The 20869-nt window shown below is 26.7% G+C and overlaps 1 protein-coding gene across 2 annotated transcripts; it reads left to right on the plus strand.

The window, feature by feature from the left end:
• Window positions 1-6446: 6446 nt before the first annotated feature.
• On the plus strand, window positions 6447-7913 carry LOC101265018 (protein SOSEKI 5-like). Of its 2 annotated transcripts, none has more exons than XM_004236712.5 (3): window positions 6447-6922; window positions 7016-7085; window positions 7185-7913. In XM_004236712.5, the coding sequence occupies exons 1-3, from the start codon at window positions 6691-6693 to the stop codon at window positions 7828-7830; spliced, it is 948 nt and encodes a 315-aa protein (XP_004236760.1). In that variant the 5' UTR covers window positions 6447-6690; the 3' UTR covers window positions 7831-7913. The 2 variants fall into 2 exon arrangements, with proteins under 2 accessions (XP_004236760.1, XP_025886393.1); XM_026030608.2 differs by having other exon boundaries at window positions 6560-6925.
• Window positions 7914-20869: the final 12956 nt, after the last annotated feature.

Below are 20869 nucleotides of genomic sequence, written 5' to 3' on the forward strand. Positions count from 1 at the left end.
TTACTAAATTCCAATTTTATATTTATAATTTATAAATGTTGAATGAACATTTTAAAACAAAATATAAAATTTAAATTAAAGTTACTGAATTATATTCTACTTTAATCACACCTCACACAAAAAAAGAAGCCACATCAAACAAAAAAAAATATAAAAAATATATGTATGATACTCTCTCTATTAAACAAAATAGTTGTTCATTATTAAATAGACGCACCTCTTAAGAAATAATAAATAATAGAGTAATATTAATATTATGTATCGTTTGATCATATTAAATTTAATACTTTAGGAAATGTGTTAGATGATAAATAGTATTGAATGACAAGCATAGAATAGATACAAAAATTAAAGGGAGAAGGGTCAAATATGCCCCTAAACTATTCGAAAAGGTTTAGATATACCCCAGTTTAAAGTTTGGTCCATTTATACCCTCGCCATCCAACTTTTGGTCTACATACGCCCTTTTCGGCGTTAGTTGGCCAACTCGAAATATCCAACTCATTTTACTTTTATTTAAATGCCAAATGAATTTTCCACGTCATTTTTATGTATTATCACTTGAATTTATATTCAAGGGAAAAGGGTCAAATATGCCCCTAACCTATTCAAAAAGGTCTAGATATACCCCGTTTAAAGTTTGGTCAATTTATACCCTCGCCTTTCAACTTTTGATCTACATATGCCCTTATGGGTGTTAGTTGGTCAATTCGAAATATCCAACTCATTTTACTTTTCTTTAAATGTCAAATGGATTTTTCACATCATTTTTATATATTATTACTTGACATTTATATTAAAAGAGAAAGGGATCTTTTATGCCCCTAACTATCCGACCTAATTTTAAAACACATATACGACCCGTCTTTTAAATAATCTATACAACCCGACCCCTTTTTTCAAATACCCTATATGGGTCGGATTAGGGCATAATTGAACCATTTAAATGGCGAACACTATCGTGCTCTGATTGAAACCGCCGAGGAATCAATGGCACGACAACTGAAGGAAAAGGAAGTCGAGGTTTGAAAAGCGTTTTGGCGCAACACAGAGCTGGAGGCGCAAACCTGGCAGGCAAGGACTAGAGCGGAGGAATTCACCGCAACAACGTTACAGACACAACTGCAAGCTGCAACATGCGACGATGATGTAAATAATAGAATAATTCACACATATATGAGTCGGGTTAGGGGCATAATTGAACCATTTAAAAGACGGTCGTATATGTGTTTTAAAATTGGGTCGAATAGTTAGGGCATAAGTGACCCTTCTCTCTTTTAATATAAATGTCAAGTGATAATATATATATATATATATATATATATAAATGATGTGAAATCCCATTTGACATTTAAAGAAAAATAAAATGAGTTGGATATTTCGAGTTGACCAACTAACACCCATAAGGGCATATGTAGACCAAAAGTTGGACGCGAGGGTATAAATTAACCAAACTTTAAATGGGGGTATATCTAGACCTTTCGAATAGTTTAGGGGCATATTTGACCCTTTTCCCTTGAATATAAATTCAAGTGATAATACATAAAAATGACGTGGAAAATCTATTTGGCATTTAAATAAAACTAAAATGAGTTGGATATTCCGAGTTGGCCAACTAATGCCCAAAAGGGCATATGTAGACCAAAAGTTGGACGGCGAGGGTATAAATGGACCAAACTTTAAACGGAGGGTATATCTAAACCTTTTCGAATAGTTTAGGGGCATATTTGACCCTTTTCCCAAAATTAAATTATCACTTTATTTTCTAAACCGGACAAATATTATTGAATAACTACTTTTAGTATAGTGACAAAAATAGGTTTATCAATAATGTATAATCTGTGTGTTTTAGCTAGAAAAAATAAATAGTAAATCAATTCCGAGGACATATATATATATATATCCACTCTAGCTACATACACTCTCTTGAATAGGATTTTCGACAAAAATATTTAAAATTTGTAGAAATAGATAGCAGAATGAGATTTGACATCTACTATATAGACATATAAACTTATTTTAACTATGTATAAATAATATCATTTCCCGCCGAAAAGAGTTCAAATGAACCCCTTCATACAAAATAATTTTGTCCCTACTTTTATAAATAAAGAATACTTCGTACATTGTACTATATATATATATATATTTATTTATTTATTTATTTATTTTGATTTGTTTGGTATAAAATCCAGAAAATGTTTGTAGGAAAATCCAAAAGTTGTAACTTGTGAAATAGACTTTCTAAACCTAATTTCAGGGGAGTGGGTTTTGACTTATGGGAAAGGGAAACATTTGGAAGTTTCAAAATAGAAATTCAGTCTGTGTGGGTGGGTGTGAACTTTGGTCCGTGAGCTTTTTTTGGTCTTCTTTTTCACTCACTTCCTCATTGTCAAAGTATAAATTGTTAGATTTTAAAAGGTGTGAATGGAAAATGAAGAATTGCGACTTTATAGTTACTTTCTTCAAAACCAATCTTTATGAAAATTTGATAACCATTGCCCTTATGTCATAATCTACGAACCGAATTAGTTTGGCTTAATTCGATTTTTGATATTTATGTTCATGTCTAACTAGATCATCTTTATTAATTATCTCTCACTTAGGATGTCATTATAAAATAATCATTGTCAAAGCGTAAATTGTTGGGTTTTAAAATGTGTAACTGAAAAAGTATAGTTGAATCTTTATAGTAACTTCCTTCAAAATCAATCTTTGTGAAAATTTGATAACCATTGCCCTTATGTCATAATCTACAAACCGAATTAGTTTGGCTCAATTCATTTTTGATATTTATGTTCATGTCTAACTAGATCTTTTAAGAATCTAATGAAACGATATCTTGATTAAATATCTCTCAATTACGAAGTCATTAATATAAGATAATCATTGTCAAAACAGAAACTGTTGGATTTTACAAGGTGTGAATGAAAAATGTATAGTTGCATCTTTATAGTAACTTCCTTCGAAATCGATCTTTGTGAGAATTTGATAACCATTACCCATATGTCAAAATCTAAAACCGAATTATTTTGGCTTAATTCGATTTTTGATATTTATGTTCATGTCTAACTAGATCATCTTGATTAAATATCTCTCACTTAGGATGTCATTATATAAGATAATCATTGTCAAAGCATAAACTGTTGGGTTTTAAAATGTGTAAATGAAAAAGTATAGTTGTATCTTTATATTAACTTCCTTTTAAATCAATCTTTGTGAAAATTTGATAACCCTTGCCCGTACGTCAAAATCTAAGAACCAAATTAGTTTGGCTTAATTTGATTTTTGATGCTTATGTCCCTGTCTAACTAGATCTTTTAAGAATCTAGTGAAAACGACATTTTGATTAAATATGTCATACTTAGGATGTCATTAATATAAGTTAATCATTGTCAAAACATAAAATATTTGGTTTAAAAATGTGTGAATAGAAAATGAAGAGTTGCGTCTTTATAGTAACTTCCTTCAAAACCAATCTTTGTGAAAATTTGATAACCATTGCCTTTACGTCATAATCTACAAACCGAATTAGTTTGGCTTAATTCATTTTTGATATTTATGTTCATGTCTAACTAGATCTTTTAAGAATCTAATGAAACGCTTCTTGATTAAATATCTCTCACTTAGGATGTCATTAATATAAGATAATCATTGTCAAAGTATAAACTGTTGAATTTTACAAGGTGTAAATGAAAAAGTATAGTTGCATCTTTATAGTAACTTCCTTTTAAATCAATCATTGTGAAAATTTGATAACCATTGCCCGTACGTCAAAATCTAAGAACCAAATTAGTTTGGCTTTATTTGATTTTTGATACTTATGTCCCTGTCTAACTAGATCTTTTAAGAATCTAGTGAAAATGACATCTTGATTAAATATGTCATACTTAGGATGTCATTAATATAAGTTAATCATTGTCAAAGCATAAAATGTTGGGTTTAAAAATCTGTGAATAGAAAACGAAGAGTTGCGTCTTTATAGTAACTTCCTTCAAAATTAATCTTTGTGAAAATTTTATAACCAATGCCTTTATGTCATAATCTACAAACTGAATTAGTTTGGCTTAATTCATTTTCGATATTTATGTTCATGTCTAACTAGATCTTTTAATAATCTAATGAAACGACATCTTGATTAAATATCTCTCACTTAGGATGTCATTAATATAAGATAATCATTGTCAAAGTATAAACTCTTGAATTTTACAAGGTGTGAATGAAAAATGTATAGTTGCATCTTTATAGTAACTTCCTTCGAAATCAATCTTTGTAAAAATTTGATAACCATTACCCATATGTCAAAATCTAAGAACCAAATTATTTTGGCTCAATTCGATTTTTGGTATTTATGTCCTTGTCTAACTAGATCGTTTAAGACTCTAGTGAAAATGATATCTTGATTAAATATCTCATACTTAGTATGTCATTAATATAAATTAATCATTGTCAAAGCATAAACTATTGGATTTTAAAAAAATGCGAATGTAAAATGTATAGTTGTAAACTTTAAAGTAACTTCCTTCAAAACCAATCTTTGTGAAAAATTGATAACTATTACCCTTATGTTATAATCTAAGAACCGAATCAGTTTGGCTTAATTCAATTTTCGATATTTATTGTTTTCTAAACTCAAAAAAAATAAACAATAATATGCCTAATAAATTATACAATACCTCGTGAAGATGGATATTAGGTTATTAAAAAAATGTCACACGTAGTTTATAGTGGCCTTTGACTTCCCCTTATGTATAGTAGTATTCTATATTGTTAGAAGAGAGTCTCGAAGCAATAACAAGAGGTTTTGTGTTATCTATAGATTATGAGTTGCGTAGTTAAATCAGTAATATATATTTGCATCGCGATAGAATACTTATATTTAGATATGGATTAAGAAATTTCAGCCTTATAAAATTACTACATTCTAATTTTATATTTATAATTTATACATATTAAATGAATATTTCAAAACAAAATATAAAATTTAAATTAAAGTTACTGAATTATATTCTACTTAAATCATACCTCACCCACAAAAAAAGAAGCCACATCAAACAAAAAAAAAATATAAAAAATATATGTATGATACTCCCTCTATTAAACAATAGTTGTTCATTATTAAATTGACGCGCCTCTTAGAAAATAATAAATAATAGAGTAATATTAATATTATGTATCGTTTGACCATATTAAATTTAATGTTTTGAGAAATATGTTAGATGATAAATAGTATTTAATAACAAGCATAGAATAGATACCAAAATTAAATTATCACTTTATTAGTACGATGTACGAAGTATTCTGTATTCATAAAAGTTCAAATGAACCCCTTCATACAAAATAATTTTGCCCCTTTTCTTTTATAAATACAGAATACTTCGCACATCGTACTCTATATATATATATATATATATATATATATATATATATATATATATATATTTTGATTTGTTTGGTATAGAATCAAGAAAATGTCTGTAGGAAAATCCAAAAGTTATAACTTGTGAAATAGACTTTCTAAACCTAATTTCAGGGGAGTGGGTTTTGACTTATGGGAAAAGGAAACATTTGGAAGTTTCAAAAATACTCAGTCTGTGTGGGTAGGTGTGAACTTTGGTCCCTGAGCTTTTTTTGGTCTTCTTTTCACTCACTTCCTCAATGTATTTCCGGAACAATTGTTGGTGTTTGGCACTACACACATAAAATCTTGCTAAATCAATTACTTCGTCTTGTCGAGTCAAATTATGTCAGATGGATATAAAGAGAGCACGTAAATTAATAATGCAAAAATTATTTATGTTAACACTAGTAATGGAGTATAATTGTTTATGAATGATTAATATTTAAGGAAAATCTTATATATTAATTAGCTTTTGCGTTAATTCGATTATTATTATTGAAGAGTAATTTGACATCGGATGAAAATGAGTGAATTGTCTTCTTATATGGTCATGAACAATTGGCCTCTCATAAACTAGAATTGAATATCTTAAATGAGAATTCAACTAATAATTGTTATCTCAGAAAAATACACTTTAAAAAAAGTGATTTATTGATATAAATTACTTGTTAATTGAGTTACCATACTATAAATAAACACAAAGTGGTTAGTTTTTGGAGCCTAAACTTGAGATTCCACGTTGAATAAAAAAAAGATGGATGGTTTTCAATTTATTTGACCTATTATAAAGTTGTGTATATATATTTATATATTCCTTGTGTTTCAATCGGTTTGACCTATTCTTCTTTTCTGTTCATTAAATAGAATGACTTTTTACTTTTTCGTAATTCTTTAATTTTAATTCTTTAACATATGTAATATCATGAGATTAAGTAACATTTTAATACATATAACATATCTTTCGATCACATTCGAAAAAACCTTTTGTATTTCTTTCTTAAACTAACGCCATATCAAATCCCACCAAATCTAACTCCCCCTTTTTAGGGCCCTCTACTCTTAGAGATTTTATCAACTCTCTCACGGATTCAAATTTAATTTTTTGAAAAACCCGCCAACTCTCAATCTTTATATATATATATAGATTGTTTGTTCCCGCTAAACTACAAACAAAAATTTCTTATCAAACAATCTTACAATTTTTCAAGATCTCACTCAATGCGCGCTGAGTTGAAATCACATCCCAACTAAGAATCGTTATAGTTTCGAAAAATTCAATAAGTGATCAAATGGCAGTATCAACGAACTCGAATGCTAGAAAAAGCACTGAGAATTTGATCCAGAAGAAATGGAATCACAATTCTCCAGAGAGAAACATGATTTGGATTGAACCAAAACCTAACAATAAGGCTATAAAAAGTGTTCCTGTTATCTATTATATCTCTAGAAATGGACAGCTTGAGCACCCACATTTCATCGAAGTTCCTCTCTCTTTCTCTGATGAAGGACTGTATCTTCGAGGTAGTAGTATCAAATATATTTTAATTTCTAGAATTTTCAAGTAAGAGTATTTCTTTTTTGTGTTGATTTGTGATTTTTTTTTTTTATGTTTAGATGTGATAAATCGATTGAATTTTCTTAGAGGAAAAGGCATGGGTTATTTGTTCTCCTGGTCCTGCAAGCGGTATAAAATTCTGTTTTTCTGATGAAATTTTTTAATTTTTGGATGCAATTTGTTTTTTTTTTATGAAGTGTTGATGATTTTGATTTATTGATTGATTAGGAGCTATAAAAATGGATATGTTTGGCATGATTTATCGGAGAACGATTTGATTCATCCAACGAACGGTCAGGATTACGTTCTCAAAGGATCGGAGATTCTAGAAACTTCAATCAGTTCACGATTTTGTGAGATTTCGTTACCGGAATTGCAGAAATCACCTTCGTCGGATGAAAATCGTGATTCTTCTTCGTCGTCGACTACGACGACGAGGAGGAGGAATCAATCGTGGAGTTCGTTTGAAAATCCTCAGCAAGAGTACAGATTAGTGTACAAGTGTGAATCAGGCAGAGAAATCGCCGGAAAATTCATGTCGGCGACGGCAGCAGCGGCGAACGCGGCGACGCAGACGGAGGAGAAGCGGAGGAAGGAGGAGAATAAGATTACGGAGCTGAGCAGAGAAGATTCGTCTCCGTCTCCACCACCGCCGTCGATGTCTAGCTCCGATGGAATGGACGGTGGGGATGGATCGAAGAGAGTTAGTGTTGGAGATCAAACGGCTGAGATCGAGTTTTGTAGTGGTAGAATGAGTGCTTCTCGAGTTGTGATGCACCTCATCACTTGTGGATCTTCAACTTCAGCTGATAATTGCTCGACGGTAAAATCAACGAAGAAGTCGCGGAGTAAGAATTTTCACTACGATATATGAAGAAGTTCGAATTAACATCTATCTAAAAAAAAATAATTTTACTTTGGTATAAAATAATATAATTTTTTTTGAATTGACTCGTTCTTAAGTGGCTTCACTCTTGCTTTATGTATCTTTACGTTCGTTTCCCCCCCTAAAATTTTACTCTTTATGTCTAAATATATTTTTAAGATGAGTTTAAGACTAATTTGAGACTTGAATCGTGTTAAAATTATCTTTAAATATATCAAAATGATTAGAAATTATAACAAGTATTTTAAATAATTATTTGTATTTAAGAAAGGGAGAAAGTATCAATTATGTCTCTAAACTATTCGAAAAGGTGTAATATATTCTCCGTTTAAAGTTTGGTTCAGTCATGCCCTTGCTGTCCAACTTTTGGTCCAAAAATACCCTTATGAGCGTTAATTGTCATGTTGGACATATCCAACTCATTTTTCATTTCTTTAAATGCCACATGGAATTGACATGTCATTTTGATCTTACCACATAACATTTATATGAAAATGGAAAGATATTTGAACTCATAAACACCTAATCCGACCCATAAATCAACTCCTTTTAAATTTACCATCCGACCCATTTTTAACAATTTTGTTTAATTTTTATTATTGCGGTAAATCCCGAAAATGAGTAATTGATGAATAAAAAATTAAAAAAAATATAAAATTAATGCCAAAAATTCACAAATAAATATAGTAACCTTAATTTAACATTTCAATTTTTTAAAATTTTTTATTTTTTGATAAATCTCGAAAATGAGTAATTTATTAATAAAATTTATGAAAAGTATGAAAAAAATATAAATTAACGCCAAAATTTCACAAATAAATATAGTAACATTTCAATCTACAATTTTTTAAAATTTTTTTTATATTTTTTTGGCAAATTCCGAAAATGAGTTATTTTTTAATAAAAGGGGAAAAATATGAAAACAAAATAAAAAATATACGTCAAAATTCACAAATAAATATAGTAAACTTAAATTAAATAATTTCAAAAAAAAATTATTTGATATTTTTTTTTTCATATTTTCCTATTTTTTATTTCTGAATTTTTTGCGTAATTTTTATATTTTTTCATTTTTTTATTAATAAAATAATTTTTGGGATTTGTCAAAAAAATTAAAAATTGAAAAAATATTGAAATTTTTGAATTTAAGGTTACTGTATTTATTTTTTAATTTTTGGCGTTAATTTTATATTTTTTATTAATTAATTACTCATTTCAAAATATATCGAAAAAAATAAAAAAATTTAAAAAAAGTTTTTAAATTGAATTTAAGGTTACTATAATTATATATGAATTTTTGGCGTTAATTTTATACTTTTTTCATATTTTCCTATTTTTTTATTAATCAATTACTCATTTTTGGAATTTAAAAAAAATAAAAATTAAACAAAATTGTTGAAAATTGGTCGGATAATTTATTTAAAAGGGGATTACTTTATGGGTGGGATTAGGTGTTTATGAGTCCGAATATCTTTTCATTTTCATATAAATGTTATGTGGTAAGGCCAAAATGACATGTCAATTCCATGTGACATTTAAAGAAATGAAAAATGAGTTGGATATGTCCAACATGACAACTAACGTCCATAAGGGCATATTTGGACCAAAAGTTGAATGGCGAGTTATTTAGACCTTTTTGAATAGTTTAGGGGCATATTTCAAATCATACATTGGGGAAGTGAAAGATGGTGCGTACATAGATCGGCTTGTCACGATTTTAAAGTACTAATAAATAAAATTTGGTGTAATTCGATTTTTCATTTTTTTTATTTTGACTTATTTAGTTTAAAAATTATTTTTGAGAAATATTTTAATTTTTAATTTTTTTTACTACTTTGAATGATTGATTTGATTTTTATCAATTTATGAACACTCCGATGAGGGAGTAGTTGGAAAAAATTGATTATAAGGCATAATAATTTTTTTATAGTTGGAAAAAATTGATTATAAGGCATAATAATTTGTTTATGAATCGTGATATCGAAATTAATTATCATGTGATATCAATATATCATTGACGTTCTTATAATTACATTGAATTGTATTACTTTATTATGGTTAAGTCAAAATAAAATATATAATTTTTATTAATTAATCATGATTAGCAGTAAAAATGTAAGTTATGATTCGTATCATGTATTTTTAGAATTGGTTTAAACACCGAATACACATTTTTTTAATCAAACTATTGTTGTTCAATTAGAACCTCAACCTTTTTGTGTTAATTTTTGTTTGTTTACATATGAGATTACTTAATTATTACTAATGGTCCATAATGGTGTCATTCAAAGATAATATTATGTTTATATTATAGTATAAGTTAATGAAATTTTAATTTATATTTGACCATGTAAATACGTTTCTCATTATTAATAAATAAAATTGAATTATGATCAAAATATGTGCGATCAAGTAATTTTTGGATAAAAAAGACACTCAACCCTTTTATGTTAAATTTTGTTTGTTTACGTATGAGATTCCTTAATTATGACTAATGGTCCATTTATGGTGTCATTCAAAGTTAATATTAGGTCTTTCTGCTTATTAATAATGTAAATTTTATATATATATATATAGTGAAGAAGTTTTAAATCACAAAATAAATGTGACCAAGTAATTTTTAGGACAAAACAAGTACATATATAAATGAATAATATTCCATTTACTAACTTTCGATTATAAATAAATGTGATCAAGTAATTTTTAGGACAAAACAAGTACATATATAAATGAATAATATTCCATTTACTAAAGTTAATTATAAATATAACGGAAAAGGACCTAAAATACCCTCAAAGTATTAGAAATGATATAAAATTACTCTCTATCCACCTATTGGCTCCAAAATACTCTTTCCACCCACCTATTGGATCCAAAATACCCTTGTCATCCACCTATTGGTTCAAAATTGACCACTTATTTAACGGTTTTATGTTTAAGCTATTTAAATATTTTTTAAAAATATGTGGCACTCAACTATTTGTTATAATTTAATTTATTAGTATAATTTATAAATAAATTCACTACCCACCCAAAACTAATTAAACCCCTCCAAATTAATAAACCCGTTATATTATTAATGCAACAAAAGAAAATATACTGTCAATTGAGTGTTTTTAAAAATTTGAGGCGAAAATATCACAGAAGTAAATTATCATACATTCAACTGTCTAAATAAAAATTATCGATAAACTTAAAAGTCAGAGTATGTTCATCTTAATTATTCTTACGTCTGAATTATGTAATGTTACTTCATAGGTAACTTTTTTTTCAAAATAATATATTAAAGGTTTTAAAACAAATCAAAAGTATTTATAAAATTATATTTTTAAAAAGTGCATGAATTAATTCGGGATGTATTACTTCTTTACCTTTAATCATAAATTTCTAAATTCAATCAATAATATTGAAAGTGTCCTCCTAAATAAGCAGCTCAATCTAAATTTAATTGAAGCTTCGATTCGGACTCGAATAATTTTAGATGTCATTTTCAGGAATATATAATTTCATTGTGCTTTAGTAGTGTTTCTGACGATTTTTATATTATAGTTGAATTATCACTTGGGTGGGGTTTAGTTAAGGGAAAATTAGTAAACTAGTCAAAATAAGTAACATATTTAGTAAAAATATCCATACTTTATAAATATTAGCAATAATGTCAAAAATGTCATTATTTTAAAAAATTTATGTGTCCCAATTTTCTTCCTATTTTATCTCTCTTTTTCAATTAATTCTATATATCCTTTTTTTAAAAAAAATAATCATTTTCTCTCATATTTATCTTTTCAAAATGTTAATTCTCTCTCCCATTTAATTTTTTTTTCTCTCTCATGATTATCTTTTCTGATTTTCCTCCAACATTCAAGTTGCAAATATTTTTTTTGTCATATATTTTGGTTGTTTTTTCAATCCAAAATTGAATCAACAAGAATCCCTTTGATTAAGGTATCTCTAATCTCTGTCCTATTTTCAGATTTCTTTTCTAATTTTATTTTTATTTAAATCTTAAAAAAATGTTGTTTGTATTTTTCAATTTCCGTTATGATTTACTCTCCAATGGCTGAATCCAAGAGGCTTACTAGAGGTATTCATCTTAATCAACCAATTTCTGGTGATTTTTCATCCTTTAATTTATTTATTACTTAACAAATAGTGTATAATGTATGATCCGCTGCTAAAATGAGGGAAGAAAGAGGGTAAGAACATTTACAAGACTCATTGGTGTGCAAAATCTTTCTCAAATTCAGAACGCAAATGTAGAATCTTTGTCTACTCGTGAGGATCTTGAAAAAGACGACGAAGATCGGATAGTTTTCGAACAATTTTCTATTAGTTTGTTTTGTATTTATAGTTATTTAGAATTTGGTATGCTTTCTTAATTTGTATTCAAATCACTATGTATACTATCAATATTTGTATTTATTAAAAATTTCATGTTGCATGGTTTATGAATCTTGTATTTGTCCCTAATTTGTATTCATCCAAATGTATGTCAACTAGTTATGTATTTTATTTATAAGAAGAACAACTTTCTATTAGTTTATTTGTATTCGAATACAAATACAAATAATAGACATATTGGAATGAATACGACTTAGAAAAGGAAACAAGATTTTGAAAAGAAAAATAAATACACAGTGAAAAATATATATGAATACAAATATATTTCTTAAATAGCTACATTTTATTTGACATATATATTGGAATGAATACAAACTAATAAAGGTATGTCAACTGAATTTGACATTTTTTTCTAATTTGTATTTATTCTAAAGGTATGTCAACTAGTTATGTATTTTATTTAAGAATGAGTACACCAAATATTCAATTATTTCTTTTCAATTTTATATTTCATTCACTTTTTCATCATACTAATTTTTTGTATTTTATATATTATTATACAAAATTCTAAATAAAAACTAGAATAAATAGAAATACAAATAAAATACATATTAAAATGAATACATACAAGATTTTTGAAGAAAAAAATAACTATATGAGGAAAAAATATATGAAAATACAAATATATTGCTTAAATGACTATATAGATAAATTCGGCATACCTATTGGAATGAATATAAACTAATAAAAAACTATAATAAATATAAATAGAATATATTGTGGAATGAATATAATTTTAAAAAGATAAAAATTCTGGAGAAAAAAAAATTTAAATTTTATTTGAAAATGTAACTGATGAGAAAATTAAGGACGCTTGCCTTTTTTTTGAAATATTCCCCCCTTAATTTTCTCCTTTTTGTTATTAAATAATTATATTCTTTAAATAAAAATAAATAATAAAAACATAAATAAGATACATAACAAACTAAAATGACATTTTTACTAAATATTGAAATTGTTGCTAATGATTCCTCTTAAATGCTAAAATATTGACATTTTGAAAAATTTCCCGTTAGTTAATAATGAGTGGATAGTGGGTTGATTTATAAATTATATTAATAAATTAAATTATAACCAAAAGTTGAACGGCAAGTATTCTAAAAAGTTTTTAAAGAACTTAATTTTAAAACAATCAAAGAAGTGGTCAATTTTGAACCCAAAGGTGGATGACAAGGGTATTTTGGACCCAATAGGTGGATGAAAAGGGCATTTTGGAGCCAATAGGTGGATGAAGGGTAATTTTGTACCATTTTCAATACTTCAAGGGTATTTTAGATCCTTTTCCGTACATATAATGAAAAATTTTCAAAATGTCAATATTTTAATATTTAAGATGGCTCATTAGCAACACTTTTATTTTTTAGTAAAAATGTCAAAATTTTAATTTGTTATGTATCTTATTTATGTTTTTATTATTTGTTTTTATTTAAAGAATGGAATTATTTAATAAAAAAAGGGAGAAAATTAAGGGAGAGAATATTTAAAAAAAAAGAGATAAAAATCACTTAATTTTCTCATCAATTACATTTTCAAATAAAACTCAAATTTTGTTATTTTTTTCTCCATAATCTTAACCTTTTTTTTAATTAGTTTGTATTCATTACAATAGGTATGTCAAATGAATCTATAGTTATTTAAGAAATATATTTGTATTCCTATATTTTTTTTCATGTGTATTTATTTTTATCTTCGAGAATATTGTATTTCGTATTCATGTCAATATGCATTTTATTTGTATTTCTATTTGTTCTAGTTTGTATTTAGAATATTGTACATAAAATACAAAAAAGTAGTATGATCAAAAAGTGAGATAATAGTTTTTAGAGAAGGAACATATCACTTAAAATTCTCATCATTAACAATTTCGAAAAAACTCCTTTTTCATTCTATTAGATCAACTTTCCTTTGATATGTTTTCATTTTAATTGTATACTAATAATTTTTACATTTTATGTGCTCACTTTACCATTCAAATTAAAATTAATTTTTTTCTTTCAAACTACAAATTGTATTTCAGTGATCAAAATTGTATTACTTGATTACCCCCCCCCCCCCCCACACGCACGCACGCACGCGCACGCACACACACATCTCAATATGAATGAATATGATTTATGAAAGGGTGCAAGATTTTTGAGGGAAAATAGCATATTTGGTGGAAATAATAAGTTTGTTGAGGAAGGATATAATATCCTAAAAAAATAAATACAAATTGACTATGAAAGAAATGATAATACAAGATTTTGGAAAACATATAGCATACATAGTAAAAATAATATAATCAGTATACAATATTCTAAAAAAAAAAAATTAATTGTTAAAAAAAGGATACATATATGTTTAAGAAATAAAAATTCATATGAGATAGCATACATAGTGAAAATGATATAATCAGAATACAATATTTAAAAAAAAATATAAATTGACTGTTAAAAAATTGGATACATCTATGCTTAAGAAATACAAATTCATATGAGATACGTATTTGAATGACTACACATAAAACACAAATACAATGTTCTTAATAAAAATACAAATGATGAGTAAAAGAAAAATAATTGACAAACAAAAATTAATATGAATATTATTCTGATATGAATACAATTTTGGCAACCTTCTTCTATGACACTCTCTTTCTTCTTCGTCTGCTATGTTTCCTTTTTTCAATTTTTTCACCAAATTCAAATCTGAATCTCTGTTTATTTTTTAATTAATAACCCTATAAGCAAAATTCGAAATTATTAAATATGAATGTGCAAAAAAATCAAACAATAGATTATGTATGAATGCTTATGTGGCTTACTACAAATTACAATCAACTAAATCTCAAATATAAAAATAAAATCATAAAAATAGTGTTTCAAATACTAAATTTCTGAAATGCATAAATATTTGATGAGCATGTTAACAAACTCATATAAAAATCGAAAAAAATGACGAAAAACTTGTAATACCTACAATCCAAAATTCAACATAATTTTTTATTTCGAAAACAAAATCTTATGAAATCTCACAAAATAAAAGATGATTAGGAAAATATCTTTATGTGTTTAGCGATTTCTTAAATAAATCTATAGATCTGAACAAATTGATATGAACTTGAATAATTAGTTCTTCTTCAACAATGAGAGACAATAATGGTGAAAATGGTAAAAGAGATTTTTTTTTGGAAATCTTAAAGATGGAAATAAATTTAATGGTATTAAAGTCTAGAAGAAGTCTAAATGGGTAGTGAATATATTTAACGTTGGACTGTTTTGTGAAATAAAAGGAAAGACAAATAATTTTTAAAATATTGACATTTTGACGTTTTGACTAAATATTTTAAAGTGTAGATGTTTTTACTAATTAAGTTAAGAATTGTGACTACTTTACTAATCTTTCCTAGATATAATTAATCAATTTTTTAATCCTTTATTCCATTCAAACGGGCCCAGTAAACAACTATTAATCATGACACCTCATATAAAATTCTTAAACAGGAATCTCGTGATATAACACACGTATAACATCACTCAACACACTAATATATAAAGCTTAGAGTTTTCTCTTCCTCTCACATCTCAAATTTCAGTGTTTGAGAATCTAGAAAACCTTAAACTAAAAATCCTCTCTAATTTATTTTGTCGGAATTCATCCTAGAGAGTTCATCGATGAGTTATGATTGAGGTGAACTACTCGACCAAAAACTCCGTCACTTTGTTTAATTCATTAATCTTGCCAGAATTTATCATATAGAATTCACCTATGATAATCTCTTCTTTTTATTTTGGTTAAATCCCTTCTTTCTCACAAATGTATCGTAGGAACTTTCCTGTATTGTTATTTCCCTGTAATTGTCTTTATCGTGTCCCATTGTATTTAGTAAAACATATTACCAATATATATTTGTGTTTGTATTGTGAAACTGTGAGTTGTTTCATTTACCCATTTTGTCTTCCCCATTACTATTATGTTCTATCAATGTCATTACAAGACCTTACAAAACTATGATTGTTATTATTCATTCTCTTTATTTCTTATCATAATTAAGTCTCTTCAAATTCTAGAAGCACAAAAAACAAGTCTTTCCTTATGCAAAATTAGTGTTGTTTTTCCATTGAGTAACTTTTCGTTAATCCTTTTCTAAGAATATCGCTCGGAGGGAATAGCGTCAACTAGTAGTGATTTTTATAGTTACGAAATCATGGTGATGCTTGTGTTTTTTTAAATAAAGTTGTTTGAATTTCGAAGTGTTCCATTTTCCTCATTTATTGATTTCAGATTTGAGTGTTTTGTACCTTGTTTTACTCTTGTAATAGGGTTTTTGGTTCATTAGTTTCATCCTTTTACTTGTTCAGCAAAGAAATGCACATCTAAGTCACTATCATGTCTCTGCTCAGTAAGAGGTTCATATTTGGTCTTTTGAGAACTTATAAAAGAATACTTGGTGCTTCGAAACATATTTACATAGTTGCCGAAATGAAAATAAGATTTAAATATAATGTCATCAAACATGTATAACAGCTGGTCACATGAAAGACAAGATCTCACAACAAACAAGACTGTCATAGATATGATTTGACTAAATTATTAGCTCTTTTAAAATAAAGAAAAGAAAAAACAAGTTTGCAATTGATATCAATAAACTCGTTTTACTAGAAAAGCACACACATTCTAAACGTGCTATAGATGAGTAACTTCTATTATAGTGTGTTTGGAAATTTCACTTTACTATTATTTCTCGAGAACAAAGGTCTATGTATTTTTAAATATTTTGAATTATCAATTATTGTGACTTATAATAATTCTTATCTAATTTATAAATATATAATCTTTAAACAAAATTAAAGAGAAAAACGTATTTGTTTAAACTAATGAACGGAAATCAATGAGTGGCATCCTCTACCCAACCTATGGTTGTAGGAGTGCCAAACAAAATCTGTTAGTAAAGAAAATTTAAATTATAAAAATTGTGCGTGATCAAGCAATTTTAAAATAAAATAAGCATATATTTTTATTTATAAAAAAGTACTAGATCTTGAAAAAGTTAATGAAGAATCAAATGTATATGAATAATTTTATTTTTACTAATCTTTGACTATGATATTTAATAATCAAAAGGACAAGTTCTCATATGTGTCCTACTTTATTTTATCAAAATGTTATATTATAAGAACCTTAAGCCTTTATTTTAAATTTCATTTGTTTATTTTCGAGTTTCTCTAATAATTAATAATTTATTAATAATATCATTTTGAAATCAGTTTTAGGTGTCTCTGTTGTTGAATCTCAAATTATATCTGACCAAATAAATTATATTTGACCAAATAAATACTTTTCATCACTATTACTAAATAAAACTTATTTCTCAAAACAAGTATGAACAAGCAATTTTGGATAAAATGGACATATATATGGAAAAATAATATTTACTAAATCTTAAAACAATTAGTGAAGAAAGTTTAAATTCTCAAAATAAATGTGATTAAGTAATTTAGGACAAAACAATATATATATGAACACTTTTATATTTACTAAATTTACCATAAAAGTTAATTAATTAATCAATGTTTTCTTACTATTTATTTCATTCTAGGGGCCAGTCAATAACTACAACTTATGACATTTCATTAAATATTTTTTAATGCAATTCTCGTGACATAGCATAGTCAATTCAACAACACAGAACATATTATTTTCTGTAATCCGCGTTGTATAGGATCACTCATCACACTAATATATAAAATCATAAGCTTTCTCTTCCTCTCACTTGTCAAATTTCAGTGTATGAGAATCTAGCAAAACACTGAATTATTTTTGGTGCTATATTTGGCATTATTTTCTATAAGTGAGTTTTCAGGTTGAAAGTGAGAGTTTTTTTTAAAAATTATTTTTTATCAGATTTTCGTAATTTATGTTCTAATTATTTTATTTTCATTTTTTGCTTTAATTTTTGAATTGACAGATTTTTCCATTCATAGAACTCAATACTTGTTATTCTTTGTTGGAGCACTATATCTGAAATACTTGAAAATGGTAAATTTTTCAATTTGAATTGTTTCAACAACTTTTTTTTGCACCAATAATTTTTTTTAATGTTGTAAGGCTATGGAAAATTAACAACAAATCTTTTTTGCTTTAATGTACATTTCTTTTTTCAATCTTGAATGTATGCTTTAATTTATTTGTGTGCTTCTTTCTTTTTCTGTAACGTGTGCTTTGATATGTGTTCTTTTTTCATCAACCTCGTGGTATAAGATTAATGTTTTTATGTTGAGAAATTGTTATGGTTCAAGTCATATACAATATATTGAGAGCTAGTTGTTCGAACCAAATTTTTTTTTACTAATATTTCGTTCTGCATAATAATTCTTGATATGGATATACTTTGACTCCTCCTTTACTTATTGAGGATACCTTAATAGAAGGCAAATATAGAAATTCTAGAATGTGCACTACTTAAAAAAGAAAAATAGTTATTAAATATTAAATTTAGTGTGCTAAGATTAATTGGTTCAATTATTATAAAGAAGATACCTTCATCCTTTGTATCTAGTCATATGTGTTTTTTGCTTTCCCGTTGTCTTGTTCATCAATAAAGATCGAGTCAACTCTCCCAAGCTAGGGTTTTTCATGTACATTTGCAATAGAATTTTTTTTCTTCAAAAATAACATTAAATATTTGTGCCTTTATATGTCTTCTATGTAAAAAGATTTTTGATGAAATTTAATTAACCTTAATTTTTTTTTATTCTTTGACACATTTTTGTATGATCTTTTCAGTCTTTAAAGATAAAGTTTTCAAAATCTTCAGACACAAATGCTACATCTCTAGGATATGAAATTGGAAATGCCATTTCTATGGGGGATAATTCTGCAAATGGAGAAATCTCCATCAATCCTATAGACAACATAATCAATAATGTGAATGTCGATAAGGATTCAGGTGTTGCCTCTAGGATCACAAAGCCTGATGTCATGGGTGATTTCTGCATTGGCAAGCCGCGTCGGGATACTAGAAGTGTAATTCCACCTAAAAGGTTGGATGATTACTTTTAGGAAGGAAGAAAATCACGCGAGCAAAGCTAGATTTAGAAATGGAATTGGTATAAGGTGTGAGAACATGGGAGGAAGCGATCAAGAAGTTAATTATGATTTTGAATATTCTCGTCTCCTTTCAGACTTTCAACTATGTTTTCAAGTGTATTTTCTTGTATTGTTGTTCCCTGAAATTTCCTTTGTTGTATCCTATTGTATTCAGTAAACTATGCTTTACTAATATAATATATATTTGTGTTTATATTGAGGAATTGCGAGTTATTGTAGTAACCCATTCAGCCGCCCCTGTTACTATTGTATTCTAACAAAATTATTTTCTTTGTCTTGTATCGCCGACCTTACAAAGTTGCGGTTATTATCACTCATTTTCTTAAATTTTCTCTTATCATATATATGTGTGCGTGCGTCCGTCCGTGCGTGCGTGCGCCCGTGCGTGCATGTGCACGTATCTCAATATGTATGAATATGATTTATGAAAGGGTACAAGATTTTTGGGGGAAAATAACATATTTGGTGGAAATAATAAGTTTGTTGAGGAAGGATATAATATTCTAAAAAAATAAATACAAATTGACTATGAAAGAAATGAGAATACAAAATTTTGGAAAACATATAGCATACATAGCAAAAATAATAAAATCAGTATACAATATTCTAAAAAAATACAAATTAATTGTTAAAAAACAAGATACATATATATGTTTAAGAAATACAAATTCATATGAGATAGAATACATAGTGAAAATGATATAATCAGAATACAATATTCTAAAAAATATAAATTGACTGTAAAAAAATAGGATACGTCTATGCTTAAGAAGTACAAATTCATATAAGATACGTATTTGAATGACTAGAAATAAAAAAGAAATACAACGTTCTTAATAAAAATACAAATGATGAGTAAAAGAAAAATAATTGACAAACAAAAATTAATATGAATATTATTCTGATATGAATACAATTTTGCAACCTTCTTCTTTGACACTCTCTTTCTTCTTCATCTGCTATGTTGCTTTTTTCCAATTCTTTTCACCAAATTCAAATCTGAATCTGTGTTTATTTGTAAATTAATAACCCTATAAGCGAAATTCAAAATTATTAAATATGAATATGCAAAAAAAATCAAACAACTTATTATGTATGAATGCTTATGTGGCTTACTACAAATTACAAAATACTAAATCTCAAATATAAAAATAAAATCATAAAAATAGTGTTTCAAATACTAAATTTCCGAAGTGCATAAATATTTGATGAGTATGTTAACAAACTCATATAAAAATAAAAAAAATGACGAAAAAATTATAATGCGTACAATCCGAAATTCAACATAACTTTTTATTTTGAAAATAAAATCTTATGAAATCTCGCAAAATAAATGATGATTAGGAAAATATCTTTATGTGTTTAGAGATTTCTTAAATTAATCGATAAAGCTGAACAAATTGATATGAACTTTAATAATTAGTTCTTCTTCAACAATGAGAGACAATAATGGTGAAAATGGTAAAAGAGAAAAAAAATTTGAAAATCTTAAAGATGAAAATAAATTTAATGGTATTAAAGTCTAGAAGAAGTCTAA

This window comes from Solanum lycopersicum, chromosome 4 (assembly GCF_036512215.1).
Source record: "Solanum lycopersicum chromosome 4, SLM_r2.1".
In the NCBI taxonomy this organism is placed as follows: domain Eukaryota; kingdom Viridiplantae; phylum Streptophyta; class Magnoliopsida; order Solanales; family Solanaceae; genus Solanum; species Solanum lycopersicum.